Source organism: Cyphomyrmex costatus, unplaced genomic scaffold (assembly GCF_001594065.2).
Source record: "Cyphomyrmex costatus isolate MS0001 unplaced genomic scaffold, Ccosl1.0 scaffold159, whole genome shotgun sequence".
NCBI lineage: Eukaryota > Metazoa > Arthropoda > Insecta > Hymenoptera > Formicidae > Cyphomyrmex > Cyphomyrmex costatus.
In genome coordinates, this window is record NW_017275598.1 from 62,976 (window position 1) to 84,601 (window position 21,626).

Here is a 21,626-nt window from a genome sequence, read left to right on the forward strand (position 1 = left end):
ACCTCGAGCTCAAGACGGTAGGCTTAAATTACTTGTAATCGGATTCTCTTGAGGATACGAACGACGTGTCTGTCTCATAAATTGTCAAATGCTGCTCTTACATCGCGCGGATAGAGGCACGTAACACCATTTCAAACGCATTCCAAGGCGGTGCGCACGTTCTTAATCGCGGCAGCAAAGATGGATCTCGACCACAACAACGTGTTGGAGAACAGTGGGAAAATGGACTACGAAAAGCAAACCGGAGTCATCCAAAGTGAACAATCTGCCGGCGAACGTCCTCTCATTCCTCCTTACAATTATTTTCGCCGATGATCCAACCAGACTGTCGCTCTTTTTTGCTCTCTCTCTCTTTCTCTCTCTCTCACACACACACACACACATACACATTCACGCATATACACACACACACACACACAACAGTTAGCTACCTATGAACATTTTTTGTATACGTCTCTGTATACATATCAATATATAACATTTAAGCGGCGTATACGCATCACAATATATCATTTCTCGTAGCTCTTAATCCTTTCAACTGTTATTACAAAGTAACGGCCACTTTTACATCCGATAAAAGCGGTAGTACGAAAGTAAACTAATGGTCGAAAATAACGGGTCGATCAGTCGATTGTATTACATATGTATGTGTATGATGTATGTATGCACGCGTGTTATGTGTATGTGTATCGTGTACGTGAGTGAATGAATACGTATGACTTGGTACACGTTTACATCGTATGCACTTAGACACATTGTCCTGAACACCGTGTACGCTCTTTCCTTCTTTCAAGTTCATTCGTATATTCTACAGAGTATGTAAAAAAATGTCCGTATATATGCGTTTCGTGTATAATCCTCTTCGAGGAAAGTTTCCGTACATCGGAAATCGGCAAGACGTGCATAGCTACGTTCGGAAGAAAATAAAAAGCAACAGAGAAGCCATTCTTCATCTCGGTCGAACGAAACGTTTCGACGACTAGCGCGACTAATTGTAAGCTGAGAGATGATCTTCGTGAAACTATCAGCGATACCTCGTTCCTCATTTCCGATGTGCAGAACCTTCTCCGTTAATTAACCATTATACGTGAACATATCTCCTGTTCTCTCTCTCTCTCTCTCTCTCTCTCTGCTGTCTTGTTTACTTCGCAATCGTAAAAAAAGGAAGAAAGAAAAGACTCGCGGTCAAACTCTTATCACAGTACATCGTATTACTGTAGTATAAAGCTCCAGATGAGGAGGCATAATTTTTTTTCTTTTTTCGTGCGAAACGAGCTTGGCACGTGGCGCACTTTTGTTTCCCGAGAGTACGCGTTGCACCAAGAAGGGAAGCTGTGAAGGCACAGTGTATGTACATGTACTATACGTATGTACAGCACCGAACGACGATCGGAGATAATACACACGGGACTCGTGGCACATCAATCGCTTTCGGTTTTAAGTCGATCACGAGACTATTCAATTCAATATAGGTCCCCTTGCGACATAGGACTTACCATAGAACTTATGCTATTGCAGCGACCATGATTATCTCTCTCGAATTAAAATTAATAAATTAATTAATAAATATCTTATTAAATAAAAATTCACGATATATAAAAATTGATCAATTTATATTTATATTATTATACGTTATTTAAAACTTCGTTTCATTTTGTATATTTTTAACCTTCTTAAAATAACAATATCTTAGTTTGTAATCTGGGAGTCAATCATGTAATTTCATGTAAAACTTTTCACTCATAGCGATTATATATATAGCTTGAATGCGCTAGCTTCTAAGCCAGTATTCGTAATCCTTTTTTATTTCAATATAATAATTTATTTCTTGAAATAATAATCTATCGGCGAATAACATAGCCAGATTACACTTCTTTTAAATATCAAAGTATATTTATTAATTCTCTAGGTTTCATGACGTTAGTTGCATGGCTAGGTTGCATGGCAAAAAGGTTCATGTGAACTTTTCATTTTTCACGTTCCCGCCCTAAGAAAAAAGTTACATGATCGACCTCCTGTATAAAACTTGTAAAGAAGATAGTACAATTAAAAAAATTTAAGTATATCAAACATGATTAATATAATATAATTATTTTTACAAAAAACTGTTTCTAAATTTTTAACGTTTAAGTTTAAACGTCAATTTATCTTTTTTATCAATAACATAAGTTCTACGAAATGTAACGAGTTTACAACAAAATTCATGATAAGTTTTTCTTAATTTACTAAAAATTATCGAAAAACAATTGGATGTTCAATTATTTTCTGTGCTATATGTATTGGATAAATATCTTATTTGTTTATCGTTACATGTCAATAAATCCCCGCTGTTCTCTAAATTTTTTTGAACTGGCAAAACGATTATCTAAAAAATTTTTCAAACAGCGATCATGAAATACTCTATCTACGTACTATTTATCCTCTCTGTTTCGTCGATGCTATTCTTTGCTTCATGCTTCATCTTTACAAGACTAAAAATTTTCCCTGCCATATTGAATTCAGAATCCACGCGCACGAATTCGCGAGCTGGCGCGCGTAGACCATAAACGCAAGTGACTAGACCTATCGGAAGCCCGACTCTCTCTCTCTCTCTCTCTCTCTCTACGCTTCCTCTGTCGGAAATTCTCACATGAATTTCGAGAATAGCATCGACGTCTAAGTGATCAGAGAATAAAATTAAAAAAGAAGAACTATGAATCAAACGCACGCTTCATAATGATCTTAAGGTCGGAATCAGACTACGCATTAAAGATTGAGATTGAAGATTGAAAGATTGAAATTTGACCAATCAAATATAATAGAAGCTAAAATTCTTTTATTCTCATTGGTTACATTTCAAATTTCAATCTTTAATCTCAATCTTCAATGTGTAGTCTGATTCCAGTCTAAGTCCCATTCGTGTAAGTCTCGATGTGAATCTCTCCGTTCATACGCGCTCGATGAACACGCTCGCGAACGATCTCGTTCGTTCCCGTCTCTCATTCTATTGACGAAAATGGAACGCAACGTTGTTCCTAAACGTATTATTTTAACGGCGTGTACTTTGGTAAGACTGCTGGGGTTGTTGGGACGACCCCGGCACGCGCCGCTAGGGATCGCCCCCGGCGCACACACACGTGTTCTTTTTATTTATTTATTATTAACACAGCTCTCGCTAGGACGGAGCTAAAGGCCACGGTCGCCACATCATTATCACCTATCTTCCCCGAGAATAACGACGACGACGATGACGACGAGGAGGAGCAAGAGGCGCATGTTGAAAACGGGACTTGACGGTATTCTTCGGCCTGGCCAGCCTTGAAGATGATCACCTACATGGCGCCAGAAGCACCTCGAGCCAGCACGGACAGGAAGTGACCTCCTGCCGCGAATACTTGGGTCCCCAGCCTTTGGCGAAGCTGATGCGGACGGAGTTAATGTCGACGGGGCCGGAGGCGGTAAAACCAGTGGCCTGACCGCCGCCGCCGCCGTATGGAAGCTGCATGATCTTGGCGCGGTCAAAGATGTTGAGACAGAAACCCGGTGGCACCCGGTAAACTAGCAACGTTCTCGATTCCGGGTCGTCCAGGGTGGGCGAATTCACAAAAATTGGGCTCTCTGACCGATTGTACGCCCATACACCGTCCGCCTCCTGACTGAGCGTTAGTCCTACGACAAAAAGACGGGATTTTTCTTATTTATCTGATTTTTTATACTGAAATCTTTAGGAATTAGCACTATCGTGTGGATAAGTAGAAGTTGTTCAATAAATAATTAAAAATATTTTGTATACTCTCTAAACTCTTTAGAATAGAATTTTACTCTATCTAAAGAATGAAAATTGAGACATACAGTCTTGCGAAAACGAGTTTCTAAAATCGGACTTACCAAGGCCGATTTTGCTGCGTGTACGCTGGACTGCGGGCGGTGCACTATGATTCTCAACCAGAGTCGCTAAACAAAGACCGTCGCCGTCGTGAAGAGAGTCGAAGACGTTCACCGTCGATGGCTCCACAGGATATAAACGACCAACTCGGCCGCCCAATTCCCAATACGCCAGGGTGCACCATTCCCTTTGTCCTGTCTCACCTATGAACAATCAAGAAAAAAGGGACATTTAAAGTGTGAAGATTAATCCAAAACGTGTCGAGTGTTACTATTGCTTGTCATCAATCAATGACCCTACATCGTTTATGATACAATAAGCATTTCTTTTTTCAACAATACCCCTCGTATTTCCTTCTATACATATATGTACTTGTTATTTACGAATTAAAAAGTCGTTATTGATGCAATTGCGTCAATTATATTAAATTTGTTCTTCTAAAATACGATCGAAATGTGATAAATAAATATACGCGAGATAGTATGAATGCATTATATGCTAAAACAAATATAAAAAGAAAATATAAGAATTTTTCTATATATTTGATGGTAAAACGCGATCTTTCAAAAGCTTATTTGTTCTTAAGTTGTGTAACTTTGTATGACAGTGATTTAACCTGAGTGCAAAAATAAAATGTAAATATTTTAAATTATAAAATACAGTACAATAAAGTGTATTTCGTGGTTTAACCATCTCAATCAAATTTGTTATAATAATAAGTCATGTTCCCAATTTCCGATATACACCGTCAGTACTGAAAATCTATAGCACACGTTACGTACAAATTTTCAGTAAGTATACTAACTGAGTAAGTAAAAGCGGACGATACTGGACACAGCATAGGACACTTTCTATTCTGTCTAGTCAAGAAGAATAATATCGAAACTTCCGCTAGAATCTTATTGTTAACTCGGAACAAAAACTATCTTTCTACCTACCATTATGTCTGTAAATAACAATCGATCACTGCATGTTTCAGGCATGAAACAAACATGACCCTTACAATCAGTGAACATTTTTTTAGTACAACCCGGATTATATACCTACGTGACCGTAAAAGGTAGAGCATTGTTATCTTTCGTCTAATCGTTTGTTGAAAATAATACTCGAAAAGAGCATGATTTTCCGAATGTTTTATCTACCGGATGTCTGTCGGCCCGACGAGACGTCTCTCTTCGGGATTCTTTGTTAACGAGTGGTCCTTTCCGGTAAAGAGGTTTGTACTGGGAGAAGCTGCGGGCGGTGTTACAAAGGAGCGCCGGCAATCTCCCACGCTCTTCGTTACAGCGTCGCATCGTCGCCGCCTGGAACCGGCGCCAGGATCCAGGCAGGCTGGATGTAACGGCCGAGTAAAATAAGAAGTTGGAAACGGAGGAAGACACAGAATGGTGCAACATCGAGTACCGATTCGTTTCGAGCCCGGAATACAATGACACGAGATAGTCACGGATTAATGTTAACACGATTACCGGTTGCAGTCTTAATATTATTCTCATCAATTTTTTGTTTAATATTTAATAATTCTTTTTCTCTACATTTTTATTCAATATTAAATATTATTTTAATCTTTCACAAATTTGACATTTATCATTATTTATTTCATATTTAGTAACATTTAATATTATATATTTTAATATTGTATTACAATAAGGTAACATTAGACGTGTAACATATACATGTAAATAAAATATAAAGTAAGAGTCAATTTGAGCTATTTTTATCATTTCTAAGATGGCTACTGTTTCTATTCAATAATTAAATTAAATTAAATCAATGCAAGTTAATTTGAAACTAATCATAAAAATGGATCGATTTATGTTTTTACACAAATGAAAATTAAAAATAATAAAATATTATTATTCAGAGGACTGGGTTGTTATTTTTTCTCTGATATCTAACAGCGTGATGTATTATTAAATAAATCCGGAAAGAGCAACTTTATTCACAATTATACGAAAATTAGCATCAATTAAATATTTCGACGTTGAAATCCTCCGCTTATTCTTCTTTTACCCTCTTCCTCTCCGCAACGTGATTCCGAGCAAGGAATTTTGCGTCACCTAGCGCGCAGCCGTTGAAGATGATCTCGCACGTTCGCGATTTCTTGCCGATGATCGGTAACGCAATCGACGACTGGAGCCTCTGCTCCCGGAAGTCAACGAAACCACAATGAGACTCAGAAATTCGTCAGATCGGAAGCTCGGTCGAGCTAGGACACGAAAATACGTGATGCGACCGAAAACAACCTTATCGCGACCGCAATAAACATCGTTCGATTTCCGAGGCCCCGCTCGGACATCTCGGAGTTTGGCTCGGCTCGGCTTGGCTCTCTCTCCTCGCGGCTCTACGACGAGCTGGCGTGTGTGTCGTAGAACAGCGTCACGCACGGGAAAGAGAAAGATGGGACTGAAGCGGACGACGGCGGCGGGGAATCGGGGAGCCCCTTGCTTCCACCACAGATAAAAATAGATATTACGAGTTTACCGCGGCGCCAAGATTGCGGGGTATCGCGACGATTACGTCATCGGTAGTAGCGCGAGTGGTTGGAGCAAGGACGCCTGTCGCGTCGCCCGCCGTCGCCACCGTCGTCGTCGTCGTCGTCGTCGAATTTTCATGTTTATCTGCGATCGTCTGCGGTCTTTCAGCAGTTTCTGGCTGCTGCCGTCGCCGCCGTCGCGTTGTGGGTTTTATTCCCCATCGAGTTATCGCAGCGCGGACCAGAAACGCGAAATCAAGCGCGAGGTAGATACGCCGGATATACAGGGTGTCTCGAGAGGCCGACTACCGGTTACCTGGAAATCGTCTGGATATTTAGGGGATCGCGTACGAGTAGAGAGGTCTGTCCATTGTGACTGAACAAGAATACACTTGTTGCATTGAACAAAGTCAACAAGAAGTACAAACAAAAAAATCCCAATCGTATCAATCAGAATTCTAGTTATCGTAATTGAATTTCTAGTTATCTCTCGATTAGAATGTTTGATAAATTAACTGTAAAGCTTACGGCACACGATGCATTTTTCCCGCTGGAAAATTAAAACGCAACTGCTTGCGTTTTAATACATTATTACGATTGCAATTACATAGAACACAGAATTTGTAGCAATTTACTAAAACGCAGGAAAGCACGCATCGTATATGCCATAGGCTTTAAGTGTCTGATTTTTACGTTTCTAAATCTACCACACATAAGAAAAATATTCTGATTAATTAATAAGAAGTACAAACAGAACGAATTCTGATCATATGAGTCATAATTGAATTTTTTTCTTGGATATCTCGACTGGAATGTTTGATACATTTAACTATACAAATGTTTGATTAGTACCTTTCTGGTTGAATCTACCTAACTTTCAATTAATACAATTTTTTCAATACGTACTTAAAACATAAATAGATGCATAAGAAATAGATTTATATTTGAAGTTTGGCGAAAAACAAAATAGAAAAGTTTTAGTGCAGTTCAGTGACAGCGACAAAAAGCAAACCTAAGTATACTCGCTTTCTTTCGATGCGTTGAGGCGCACCGAGAGATAGCAATGTTTCAAGGTTCCAAGTGATTTAACGAGAAGATTTCGCGACTTCCAAGCGTACGGAAACGGGCAATTTAATTTAATAGGTACAGCGAGCGCATTAAATCCGTCATTTGCTGTCGGAATTCTCGATGTTGGAGTAAAAGCGCTCCTCAATCCGACGATCGCGTTGCTATCGTGGAGGGGGATAAATGAAATCATGGGGATAAATGCGACGGGGAGGAAACGAGCGAGTGAGCTAGCGAGAATCGCGAGGTGCGTTCCGCGCGCGCGCACAATACAATAAACGCAGTCACTAAATGTGGGCCACGAAGAGGCGCGCGCGCGCGCGCGGCGGGCGGCGTATGTGACTCGGAAAATTGGAAGCAGACCGAAAGCCCTGTAATAAAGCAATTCTGTCGGTTCTCTGAAGATCACGATAAAGAAGCAATTACGGAATTGACTGCAGCTTGCCGCGGCTCTTAAGTGTCCTCATTTCTCTATATCCCTGATACAGAGGAAGAGGGAGAGAGACAGACGTATTATTTCACGTCGCGACGTACGTCCGCGAGTCTTTTATTTTCGTAATCGTTCTCGTTTCCAAGGATCTCAGCTCGATTAAGAAAAACCTCTCAATGAATCGGTGCCGGCGACCGAGTGCCACGCCGCGGCCGCGGCCGCGAGAATTATCCCGCCGTTCTTTGCACGTTGCCAGGCAGAGCTAAACTCGAATTCGCTAAATTAATTTAAAAAAAATAATGACAGTTCCAGTAGTACACTTTTCATAGTTCTACAGACCTTTTTAAAAATAAAAATATTTTTTATACTCTAAAAATTTTTTGTACAAGAAATCAAAATTGCAAAAGTAGCGCAGCCGCGACTTTGTTAAAATGTAGAGCATCTTCTGCTAAAACTTAACGAGAATTGCCGCGAGGAATTGCGATAAATTATTAGTGCAACACTTTTCTTCCCAAATGACGTCTTCTACAATACATTGCGTACTTTTTTATTTTGATAAGGAACTGTAGAATTATGTATTACTTTTCTTTCATATTGAATGGCGTGCTTCGCAGATCCGGTGTGTCGGAAAGGATCCGTCTAATGGCCAACTTGGAGTCGGTCGCGCAGATATTTATCGTTTGCAGCGTACGCAGATCTCGAGTGTCGACCTTCCCAACCGCATACCAATCGCCACGCGGAGCGATACGCAAGGTGTTTGCACGGGAGCGTGTGTAAACACGGATGGGAGAAAAATAACGCTCGCCGTCCCGAGACACGCGACAGCGTCGGCTAAAGTGTCTGGAGTCTCGTTTGGAATGCGATATCATCGCTGCGCTGTTGGTGCTGCTGCTGCTGCTGTTGCTACCGCCGCTTTGACACAAACGCGTGCGTGCATACGCATCTTGTAAGATGAGGCACGAATGATGAAGCTAAAATCATAATCCATGGACATGAAACTCATTCTATAGTCGAGTAAGCGTAGTTGCGATTGTAATTGTAAGAATTGACCAATCACAGTCAAGGATTCTCCACATGTTCAACTGTGATTGGTCAATTCTTACAATTATATAATCACTTACAATTGCTCTTACGCGGTTGTAAAATGAGCTTTAAATAGACGAAGTGCGCGATTGCGAAAGGAGAAAAGGTTCATGCTTGTGTACACCCTGAGAAAAATTTCTAATTGAAAATGAACGAATCGGAAGATTCTGATCATAACGAAATTTTGGTTATCTCAACAAAAATGGTAATAGACGCAAAAATGCTGATCTGTCCATTTTTAAACAAAATTCCAATTAATGCAACTAGACTCTTTTTCTAGTGTATTAATAAAGAACGTAATTTGGATCGTCCGAAAAAAAGCTAGCTGAATCGTTTCCTGCAGAATCGATCGGTCAATTATTTATGGATCAAGCTCGCAAAATTTTCATTTGTTGCTCTTTTAATTCTAAAAAAAAAAAATAATATCGTTCCACGAAATTATAGTTCGTACTTGTCCAATGTCGCGACGCACGCGAATATAAATTCAGATGCTAGAAAAAGAAACGCTCACAGAGCACAGGATCGTTCATGATAAATCATCGGGGCGCGCGAGTGGTCTTCTCGATAATAAATTTCGGGGTGAGCGAGAGAAGGAGATGCGGAAGAAGCGGAACGGCCGATGCCATCCGTCGTCACGGCATTCAGCCTGAAAGCGAATTTCAGGGAGATTGGATGCAATTACTTATCGACGCGCCGCGTCGCCGCGATTTGCAAGAATAATGCCCGGCGGCCTTCCGACTTCGCCCCCGACGACGCGACTTGCGTACGGCTTGCCGGAGGGAGTGTTGTTTTAATCGACTCGATATTTTACGTTCGTATACATTAATCCAGCGACATTTATATTTGTCGTGTTTAATGCGCACGTGAACTCGATTTGTGTTCTGGCGAAAAAGAAACAGGAAGAACCCGCTGTGGTTTTACAGCCCGTGCCATTTTTCTTTAGAAGAGTAATATCAACGTTCTATCCGCGCATACGACGTCACGTTCGCGTTTCATGTCGCTTCGGTCGATATACGTAACAAGAGCCAATTGTGAACAGCGCTTTAAGCAGATCGCGAAAGACCGATGCAAAGCCACCGGAGTGCCAATGTGTTTTCCGAGTTGGGTCAAATACCCTGAAGCTTAGATAAGATTCCCAACCTTGGCATGGCCGGCCAAGTAACTGCGTACGTAACGTAGGTGCACATGCACGCTGTTTCGCGTATTAAAAATCTTGCACGTAAAAAGATAAGCGGTATGCATCGGTACAAACCTGGCAGTATGTACAGAAAGGTACTTTTACAGTTACCTTTTGAGTCGTAAGATTTCTATTTTTCATTCATCGCGATGAAAAATTTGCGGATTACGTGACGTGTACGATTTAAAATATCTGTCACATAAAACAAGTCATAAAGCAGTAGAACGTAGACGTGTAGACATATAAAAATTTAAAAGCATCGTATTTTGATTATTTTTATCACGCGTTTGTTTATCAGAAATAAATCATACAACCAGACCTCTTGAAATCTCCTCACTGAAAGTTACGAAAAAAAAATATGGTGACGCAAATAACGCGTGACAAAACATCTTCCTCGCCTTTCATATCTTCTTTACTAATCTCTGCAATTGAATTTCATAATAATACACATTTCCAATCGAATCGTCTCTGTCTATACTTTTCCTTTTCGCCCATCTTCGATTAACGCGCGTTTCTACCACAATGTATAATTTAATTTTTAGTTCTCAATTGACTTCTCTCTCTATTTCTAGTTCTTCGAAAAAAAATTCTTAGAATTAGGAAAAGAAGGAGAGAGAGAGTAAGAGTTAAGATAAAATTAAAATTTCATTGATAGAAACGGGCATAAATCCGCTTCGCTCGCCAGATCTTTATAGGCTTGACCCCGATTCGCGCGTATCTGCGCCTATCTGTTCCAGAAGGAAGGAAAGAATTTCGCGGTCCGTTCGTCCACACGAGGGTACGCGTGCACGCGCGATCGCGCCGGCCAGCGAGGGATAAGCGCACGCATCGGGGTCGACGGCTATACGGTAAAGGTAGTAAAGGCAGCGGCCGTGTCGCGTATATGTACATATATATATATATATATCGGCGCTCGAAGAGACGTGACCCTTGTCCTTCAAACGGCCTTTCTACGACCGTGCGCCGTATAGGTGCGCGTTGCATACCTAACGACACGCGCTCTCGCGTAGCAAGAAAGTCTCGCAGCCATCGCGGCCGCCTGACGTACGCGTGTATGCGTGTCGCGAGCGCAACTCCGGCGTATAACCCACAATTCTCCGCTACCAGGGACGTACTTGCCAAATTTCTCACCTTCGTCGCGGACGCAAGTCGTAACCGCCGCGAGTCCCGCTTCATTGAGGACAACGTTAAACGTCCGTTTATTTATCCGTTCGCGTGCTGTTGTCTTGTTATCGAGAAAACGCTCGACTCGTAGTTCGTTTGTAATTTATTTAGACAATATCCCATAAAGTTCATCTTAGAAATGTTTAGCATATGTTATAATTTAAATAAATATAATCGCTACAATATACTGAGTACAGAAAACCGATTGAGGAATGTTCAACTTAAATAAACGAGAAGAAGACTGATAGTATCTTTTGTTGTGTGAATTTTTATTATTTTCAATTTATGTAGCTATTTTAAAAATCTATTATATATTGAGAGAAGAGAAAAGAATATATTAATAATGCAGTGTGTGTACAGTCGTATTTATGATCAGATTACATTCATCTACAAAAACTTACTTCTTGTATTTCAATGTATAAATATTGGTGGCTAAGAAAGATAACATAATATATAGACCGTATATGAATATTCTAATTCAATTCACCAGACTAGAGCAAGTACGTTTTTACGCGCGTCTTTATCTCTTAACGAGTCCTTATTATTTATTGTCCTATTGCATATGCAGCGTATCGCTGGTATATTCATTACAGGCTAAGAATCGATTTGACCGGCAAATTAATCTCCATTAAAGAGGCACGATGCGCTTTTTACTTCTCATGCGCAATAGACACTCCGTCTATTTTTGTTCCCGCAGGAAATGCAGTGTTCGCTAAAAATAGCCGCCGTGTATCCGCTTCCGTATCAGATACCGTGACGCGAGACGAGACGATTCGGTGGGTGCGACTACGAAGGACACCCCGTATATACGTACGCGCGAATATGCACGATACCACCGCCGTATTATATGCATATACTCACATATGCACGATTGCACACATGTGCCCGTGTGTGTATATATATATATATATCTAATTTGATAGACGAGAGCGAGCGATAGGAACTACGAGTTTAGCCGAGCGGTGTTTGCCCGCGATAAGATGAGCGTAGCGTGTCAGTGGCGCCTGTGTTGTGTACCGAGACTCGGAATTTCAGTTTATTTTGAAGGCCGCCGAATCGCCGCCCAGGACGTGAGGCTCTCAGACGCTCAATCCTGCAGTCAACGACGCCGGAGATTACAGAAAAGTCCCGAGGGGATAGGAGGAACGAATACTGATACCGAAGAAAGAAATATCTTTATCTCCTACCACTTATCATTTATTTGTAAATTCTATCTTTGTAAAAATAGAATTCTCCATCGAGAATCAACTTTAATGCTTCTACCCTTAAAAAGATAATCTGTCGAGTTTTAGAAAAAAAAAAACCTCACGAGGGGAACTTGAGCTCTCACACGAAAGAACACATTGCCTTCTGAAGTATATTTAAAAATTTTTAACTCTAAAAATAAATTTTGTTGGACTGTCAAAATAATTACGCAGGACGTTTAAATTGATTGCCAGAATGCCAACATTTTTGTTCATCAAGCTTGAATTTTCTACATAATTATTTTGATGATCTAAAAAAATTCAGATCTGTATCTATTTAAATTTTTAACTATCTTAGTAAAAAAAATCGTTCTTTCCGTGCATATATAATATTTTTTTCGAGATTGAATATCAAATCTGGCGCAGTTCTCTGCAAGAGATGCGCATAAAGGATTTTGGACTTTCACTAATTAAACATGCGATAATTCTATCATCTAAATATCGCAACTCGCAAATATTTACATAACCAGTGGCGCTAAGTTAAGCATGCTTAGATAAATACGTCGAGATATGTATACGAATTATCGCGCGGAGGCCGTCTTGTTTTATTGTATTGCGACAGAAAAACCTGGAATATGCGTTAGTAAATACATGCTAAATACACAATTAGAAATGATAATTGGCTATCGTGAATGTCCGTCAGCTGGATTCTCGAACCTTCGCGCTTTCTTATGGGCTTGACAGATCGACCCAGACGGGGCAGACTAGAGGCAGGTGCGCACGAAGGAATCGTTTTCAACCTCGCATGTGTAATCGGAAACGAGGAGAAACTAGACGACGACTGTAGAACTAAGACGTGCGGAAAGACCGCTACCGGCTTACCTTGAGGGAGAGACGGTGCGATTCCAAAAGATCAATGAAGATAATACCACCCGTGGCGATCCTTTTCGCGACGACATTCGCGTTACTTTTCCCCGTGAGGATCGAGAAACCGGTATATACGATTTCGTCGAGTCCACGAATCTTGGAGATCACTTTTTCGCGCGAGTTCGTGTCCGAATGCGTTAAAACTTGTAACGTCGAAGTTGCGTAATTTGTGTAATATGCGCCGACCTGGTCACGAAAAGTATACCGACAAGAACTGACCTCGCAAAAGCAACGCGGTGCCATTCGATCGAAATTTATTACTCGACCTCGCGAAGGAGATTGTGATCGGGCTAGGAACGTGTTTCTCCTCGAATTCAATGGAGAACAATGTGCGCATGTTTTCGTCGATTGGCAAAATAATGGAGAGAGACCGCAATCGCGCATTTTATCATTGCTTCGTAGATATAAATACCGTTGAAACAATTTTCCTTATTTACACACAAGCATTGTTTTGTAACATCAAATATTGCGACTGCCAGAATATTGTTTGACGATATTAATCCTCTTCGCAGACCACCCTCACTTTTACCATTTACAATTATTCAGATCACCTGAATTGCTCAGACACGGTTGTTTTACAAAGAATTTTTGGACTCTCAAAAATCTGAAAAACACTTCTGGGATACTCTTTCAACATTTAGAAATATGATTGTACAAAATTATGCGATCCAAAATTTTTTTCTTGTGCGTGCATACGAATTTGAGACAACATCGACAAAAAAACCATAATTCAAAGTTGAAAAATTGTCTTCTAATTCTCACGTATACTGAAAAAAGAAAATTTGGTAATAGCTACCAAATGCTTAACAAAATAATTAAATATTTGGTTAATACGACTAAAAATAATTTTAATTTTCTAAATATTTAATAAATATCACTATAATACAATATCATTTCTTATTATATTCACCAAACATTTAATTATTTTACTAAATATTTAGTAGTTATTACCAAACTTTTTTTAGTGTATCTGAGGTGGGTTAATTTTCTAACAAAGAGAAAATATCTTCATACGTAATTTTAAATATATCAGAATATGTAAGAATATAATAAGAAGTAAGAATATTCTCGAGATCGTTCTTCGTACACTGAAATTTTTCGACATTAAGTACTTTTGGTTATCCAACGGCGCGGCGCATAGATATCCAAATAGGTACTCATAGCCGCCAAGCACTCAGACGGAATCGATAAAAAAAAAACTCACGTGAGAATACAGGTATACGTGGGTGGGAAACTCTCCCTTGTCAATCGAAACGACGCGACGGTATCGGCGGGAGCCACGCGCGTCAGAGAGGCGACGGATGACCGCGTCAGCGAGTCGCCAAGTCGAGGACAGACGCCTTTTAAACGAGACTAGCGGGAAAGGATCGTCCGCGTCGCGCCGGCGAGGCGCAACGCGGTTTAACTTTCACGTGGGATTCTATCCACGACGGCGGGTCAGGCCCCGCGAACGAGCGTTCAAAAAAAATCGCACGCGTTCGCGTGCGACGAGAGACGGCGACGGCAACGGCGACGGCGGCAGCGGCGGCGGCGACGACAACGACGATGACGACGACAACAAAGCCATAAACCGCTCGCTTCCTGCGTCGCGCCGCCCGTCCGCTTCTGAATGCATTACGTCGCCGTCGCCGTCATCGTCGTCGCCGACAGCTCCTCTCCCGCACGCAAACCTGACACGCGTGGCATAAATATCGGCGGAATAATATCGCCACGCGCATTCCGAGAAAAGAGTATCTCATCTCTGACAGGAGACCGCGACATATGCACTGTATAAAAAGAAAATAGTTGTATGTTCACAATGATTATCTATGAGCGAGTAACAAAGTGATATAATAATGATTGCGAGTTACGAGTGAGATTAAATAGATGTGTCGTTGTAAATTATTTAATAGAGTCAGAGAACGGACGCGCGTGAGTAAAAATAGATTATCGAAGCATAGAGCGCGCGATGCATTTATTAAAACTTTGATCGCGTCAGAGTGTCGCCACGCCACGCGTCGCTGAATAGGCAAGAGATAGATCCAACGGATAAAGCTCGTGTTTAAGAATTGCATCTTCCCCGCGTGACACCCACGCAGCCTTGCAAAATTACAACGCGCACGGCGTATATAGGCGCGTACAGGGTGTCTCCTTCAAACTCATTAAATGTCAAGCGCAATCAGCGAGTTCTAAATCAAACTCTTCAAGTTGAACGAATCCCTGACTTCTTTCCAACATTCCTCTTGAGAGAAGAATCCATTTTGAGCTCTTAACAAAGATCTATTAAATTAAGAGAGAACACGACATCGCGTTTATATACAGATGCAGAGGATACATAGTCGTGAAAAAATGCGTACGCGCTGTGCGTACGTGCGTTGTATACGTATATGCGCATAGTAAGCGAAGGCATATAAAGTCATCGGGTGTTTGCTTAAGTGCGTGTCATATTAGAGAACGGTACAGCGAGAATATTATTGGCGCCTGGCTATATGGTAGCACTGCAGAGAATGCGGCGCGTGTTGTGCACGTACGGAATCTAAATAAAATGCCCGAGAGGAAGAGAGTATTATATATGTACATAATATAGATTCTGATTATATATATATATATATATAAGATATGTATGAACGTATATCGGGACATCAGGCATTGTGAAACAAGTAGGCGGACGCGCCGCGAATAGTATCGCAATAAAATCGTTCAATTTATTTCGGTTCTCCTGCAAGCAGAGAGTGTCGGCCGCGGCACGAGGGTCTAAAAAAAGACTCCTCGCTTCTATTACGCGCGAGCGCACGGCAGCGGCGGCAATGCTCGATCAAAAGGACACTTGGCAACGCTTATATTTTCGTTGGCCCTTATCGACATCGTACCACTGCACCCACCCGCAACCTGCGATGCACCGCCAAGACTTTAATAGACTAAAGTCTCGATGCATCGTGGAGAACTTTTTCGGAGGATCGGTGTTACACCCTCAATTACAGCTGTGAAAACTATATCTAAGATCGAAATCTTCTGCTTCAAGTGACATAGAATGTATATGTAAGTAAACCTCCGCTTTACGGTGATTGACAAAGAAAGGTTCACCGTCGTTTCTTTTTTTCCTACAATTTAGAACCCTGCGATATTATGAGGACCAATCGCGTACGGAAAAATATCTTTCTACTCTGCGAAAAAAAGTAACTACTCAACTTACTTTTTCTCTCTTTTTAAAGTAACAGTTATTTTTAATAAAAAATATTTTCTCGATAATAATCTTAAAATATAATTATTACAAATTTTAACAAAATTCATTCTTGTAAAAATATTATAAAATTGATCAAGAAAAATTTTTTGTAACGAGCAAATCAAATTTATTTTAATTTAATAATCTTGATTAAAGTATTACATTTATTAGGGAATTCAGAATATATTTTGAATAAATTTAATACTTGTGATAAACTCTCATGATAAATTTGCGAATAAACTTTTGAAACACAATACTTGAAGGTAATTATTACTTGGGCATAATATATATTTTTCTGAGTACGGAAAGAATTGTTTTGCTAAAGTATCTAAACTAGACACAGATTTAAAAATAATTCTGTTTTAACTATCAAAATAATTATGTAGGATAACTTAAAGTCATGGCTAGAATATTAAAATTTTTTGCAACATTGTCATCACATTTAAGCGTACATAATTTTCAACAAAATTATTTTCAGATCTGTATCTATAACTAAATATTTTGATACTTCAGCAAAACTGTGCACAAATTCGTCTAAAATTTTCGATTTCAAATGACTCGTTACTATAGTCGAGAATTAATAATCATCTTTTTTAGGACGAACAAAAACAATTCAATATACATAATCAACATATATTTTCCAAGAAGTTATATATGTTGATTATGCATATTAAGTTGGTTGTTCATCTTGAATATGTAAACATCTATAATACGAACATTATTATTAGTATTAGCGTACAAATCTTTAAAAAATTCAACAACGATTACACCATATAATATAAATAGGTATTATAAAATAAGGAATAGAAAATTCCAGTCGACGAACAGTTTATGAGAGAACGAAAGGGACCTTCGGTGGTCCTGTTGAACATACGTATATACGTATACAAGGCTATAGGATGTACGTGAGGCGCATACAAAAAGAAGAAAAAAAGAAAAAACTCGACCATAAAAAAAATCGGAACGTGGGAAGGCAGAAAAAAGTGCACGAACTAGCGCAGAACTCGACAGTGTCGATGATCGTAAAAAGAATCGGGTATATTCCAAGATCATAGTCACGACCCTTTCAAAGCTGAAGCTCTTCTGAAGAGTGAGTCCATAACGGAGGACACGTGTTCGAAGATCCTGAGATAAGAGAGAGAGAGAGAGATTATGAAAAAAAAAAGGCGTGGAAAAAAGAGAGATCGACGAGGGCTTCTTAGACGATTCTAAAAAAGGCCAGCAACAAGAACCTTGGGATCGTCATCGTCGTAGGCTTCCTCGTCATTGTCCGCAAACAATGCGTCCGTAAGGAGATACGCGTAAAACGCGGGTACATAACGCACGCGTTACGCATGGTCGCCATGTGGCGTGTGCATGTATAACACACACACACACACACACAAGCGGGCGCGCATGGGGAGATACGTGTTGACGCTTTGTAATGGCAGAATAAAAGATGGCCCGACGCCAGTGAAGGCGCCACATACCAGGCGCCGCCTAACCACTCTTTTCCTCCGTCCTACTCTCGCAGTCCGTCTCTCCTTCGCGGCCGTTCAAAATCTCTCTCTTTCTCTTCCGCTGATGCGCGTCCTTCTCCCACTGACAGCTGTCTCTCCCTCTCCCTCTAGCTTCATCCCCCTCCGCCTCTGTCTTCGACTCGCTCGCTCTCCTCATCCGCAAACACGCACCCCCCCTCCTCTCTCTCTCTCTCTATCTCTCTCGGTCTCTCATTCTCCGCTCTCCCCCTCAAGGCACGTTTTCTCGTCTCTCTCTCTCTCTCTCTCTCGCATTACCTTACTCTCCCCTCGCGTTGTGCTATTCCACGATCTCGCGTCCACCCGTTCCTCTTTCTGTCTTCCTCTCTTTCTTTGACCAATTCTTTGACCCTATACAAACAGGGCCGCGTGCATATGCGCGTATGCATGCGTAGTGGAATGTGTGGAGACTCGAGTCGCGCGCGCGTGTACTTTGCACGCGTGTACTACCGTACACGCATATAACGACGATGGTGCATCTCTTTTTTTTTTTCACCAGTTCACCGAACGTCACACCCGCGGAGGGCCCTCCCCCCCGATTTCTTCTCTTTCCCGTTCCTTCTTCCTCCCCTCGGCCTTATCTCTCGTTCTCGCACACTCGTGCGAGATACTCGAATACATCGAAACTGCGTTCGATAATTTTGCAAGAGCGCTCCGGCGCACAGTGGCGTCGGCAGTACGAGGAAGTTGAGGAATTGCTCGCGGGATCCGGAGAGACGATTGTCGCGAACGGTAGGCGCGCGATTCATGGAGATTTGAAATGTATCGCTCAAATGTATCAAACATTTGTTACAAAGTTGGATACTCTTTAACATGCTGAATGTTAATTAGAATTGCAGCAATCCACGACATATGCTAATTTCCTTGTGAAAACCGATCTTATCATTGGCGGATTAATTCTGTCTTTTTTTTCTTTCTCTGATAAGCCTTTCCCGGAACCAGAAACTCTCGTGTCCGTTTCCAGCAATGCAGATTAAATTTAATCTCGGTTCAATTTACTCTTCATTTTTTTCGAATTCTTAGAACTATATAAGAAAAAGATGAAGAGTGAGTTAAACTGAGATTAAAGTTGAACTGTCATTGATGGAAACGGACATTAGTTGTTTTCTATTTTCATACAAATGATACTTCGAGTCCAAAGTTACATGAGTATTGTATTCGGATAATGACGTCACTATACTTGTTCACTTTGGTGACAAAATTATTGCACAACGCAAGTTTATAATCTCATTTTTAACGTGAGTTAACAAGACTCGTTGTCAGTAAAACATACGATTTCGAGAGATTGTAGGTAAAATCTCTGTTAAATCTCGCTTGTCAAAATGAGAAGGAACGTGCGTTCAATTGCGTTATGACGTCACAAACGAGAATTATCTGAGATTAGTATAAATGGAAAGTATATAACTGTCGTTTTGATATAATATTCTCAAAGTTTACCGGAGCGAAGGGAAATCACTCTCTTTCCAAATCTGCGAAAGATTTCAATTATGAAAATGTTATTTTGTAAAGAAACGAGAGATGTGTCCTAGTATCATAGATATAAATCACCGTGTCGTCGACGCGGCGGAAAAGGAATGCCAACTCGTCTGTCGCATACTTTCGCCGTATTGAAAGTATGCGACAGACAACGCACGCGCCGGAAAAGCGCGTCTCGGGTCTCGTTCTGATCGACACGGAGTGATTTAGCGTTATAAATACAATCGATACGGTGCATGGCGAATTCTCTCTCATCGCAAATCCCGTTTTTCGCACGGAGCTTTCGCAACAACCGCCGCGAACACTGTTTGCGTGCTTGGCAACGATTAACGTTCTAGTAGTAATTATAAGTTTGTCAAAAATATATCGTTGTAAGATTTAAAATATATATCTATTTATAATAATATATAAATATATATATATTTAAAAATATATATCGTGGTAAGATTTATAAACGAGTCGTTGAATTTATTTCACGAAATATACTTTTGTGTGTGCGTGTGATGTCTTATTCTGAAAAATTTCCCACTTATGCAGCAACGATTTTCATCGCTTTGTTTGTTATTCTGCGTTGCTGGTAAACCGCATGACGCATGCCGTAGAATTCTAGCAATTCGCAACAAACGCGCACACAATCGTGAAACGAAACTATCCATCCTGGCCAAGTGGACATCTGTAATGGAGTGTCATTGCACCGACGGAATTCCTGCGAACGACCTTCATATTTTTTTCATTCCACGCGTATTCGCGTGCGACACGCGTATCGCGTGATGCACGGCATGCGCGTCGTAATCGCGCGTATCGCTTCGATCGACGACAAAAGGGGTTTGTTCGAAGGTGAACCTTGGAATTAGACAGAGCCCCCGGTGCGCCTAGAATCTCGGTATTGCGAGGTATTTCGAAATGCCAAAACTGAATGCCGCTGAATTTATTTACGAATCGTCGTGAAACTGAAAGAACAATTTTGCATGATCAACCTCTCTAATGATTTTCAAATTCATAAAAAAAGATATTGCGTCAGTTTGACTATCGAAATTCTTATTAGATATATGATGACAGTTTTTATTAACCTTGGTTTTTTATTCACTTCATTTCATAAAGATTTCTTACTTCCTCTGGCCAGTAAACTATTATATAATATGATGGAATAAAAAAAATCCAGCATCAAGATTATATATTGCTTGCATAGAATGATATTATATGTAATATAATTCCATTGATAATGACTTGAAGTGAGTCAAAACGCATTCGAATATACATACTTATTACTGCCATTACAATATTATCATAAATGGACAATTAAAAACATTCATGTTATTGCACATGTGTTGACTCTACTTCTACTTATATATTCTCGTCTTTATTTGGCTTAATATAAAAAAGTCCTACATAAATTTGATTTTTGTGTTACAAAAAACTTGTATAATATTAAATAGTTTTCCACTCTGAACGACTTATAATTTAAAGCTTAATTTCACGTCACATAAATTCATTCTCTCGGAACAGATCCCAATTTCAATTCCAATTAGTATTATTATAAACATTACACTCAGATAACGACATGGTAGCAATTATACAGATGACAACTATAAAAGTTTTATATGTACAATTAATGTATACATAATTGAGTAAACTACTTTATAGTTATTGCAGCTATAAAACAGCTTATTAATTGTACGCAATATAAAACTTGTTTAATTGTCACCTATACAGCTACTATTATATGTTAACTTTTCTGAGTGTAGGTATTACTGATACGCTTATAATTTTGTTACAAATTGCGTCTTTTATCCTCGCGTATTATCCTCTAAGTAGCATTCAGTTGAAATCTGATTGCTCTTTCGCGGTATTTCAATTTTCACGGAATACAACGGTGACGTTTCACGATGTATATAAATGTGTTACGCTTGTGTGTAGAAACATGCAGCCAGTTGTTATTGCCGTTGATACGATCCCGATAAATCCGCGGAACACCATGCGGAACATTGAGAGCCAGTCTATAGGCACAAGATAGCGTCATCACCATGTAATAATCGTTCGGCATCGACAAACGGCAAGAA

General features: G+C 40.2%; 1 protein-coding gene across 1 annotated transcript; it reads right to left on the minus strand.

Moving 5' to 3' along the window:
* Window positions 1-2,988: 2,988 nt before the first annotated feature.
* LOC108771449 (mothers against decapentaplegic homolog 6-like) lies at window positions 2,989-13,708 on the minus strand. Its single transcript, XM_018536754.1, has 3 exons — window positions 13,591-13,708; window positions 3,868-4,068; window positions 2,989-3,648 (listed from the first exon to the last, which is right to left on the minus strand). The coding sequence occupies exons 1-3, from the start codon at window positions 13,706-13,708 to the stop codon at window positions 3,308-3,310; spliced, it is 660 nt and encodes a 219-aa protein (XP_018392256.1). The 3' UTR covers window positions 2,989-3,307.
* Window positions 13,709-21,626: the final 7,918 nt, after the last annotated feature.

Coding starts and splice junctions, on each gene's coding strand:
- LOC108771449 (XM_018536754.1), bottom strand. CDS start 13,708: ATGCGCACATTGTTCTCCATTGAATTCGAGGAGAAACACGTTCCTAGC. Junction 4,069..13,590: donor CACCGCGTTGCTTTTGCGAG/GTCAGTTCTTGT, acceptor GATTGTTCATAG/GTGAGACAGGACAAAGGGAA. Junction 3,649..3,867: donor ACGCAGCAAAATCGGCCTTG/GTAAGTCCGATT, acceptor TTTTTGTCGTAG/GACTAACGCTCAGTCAGGAG.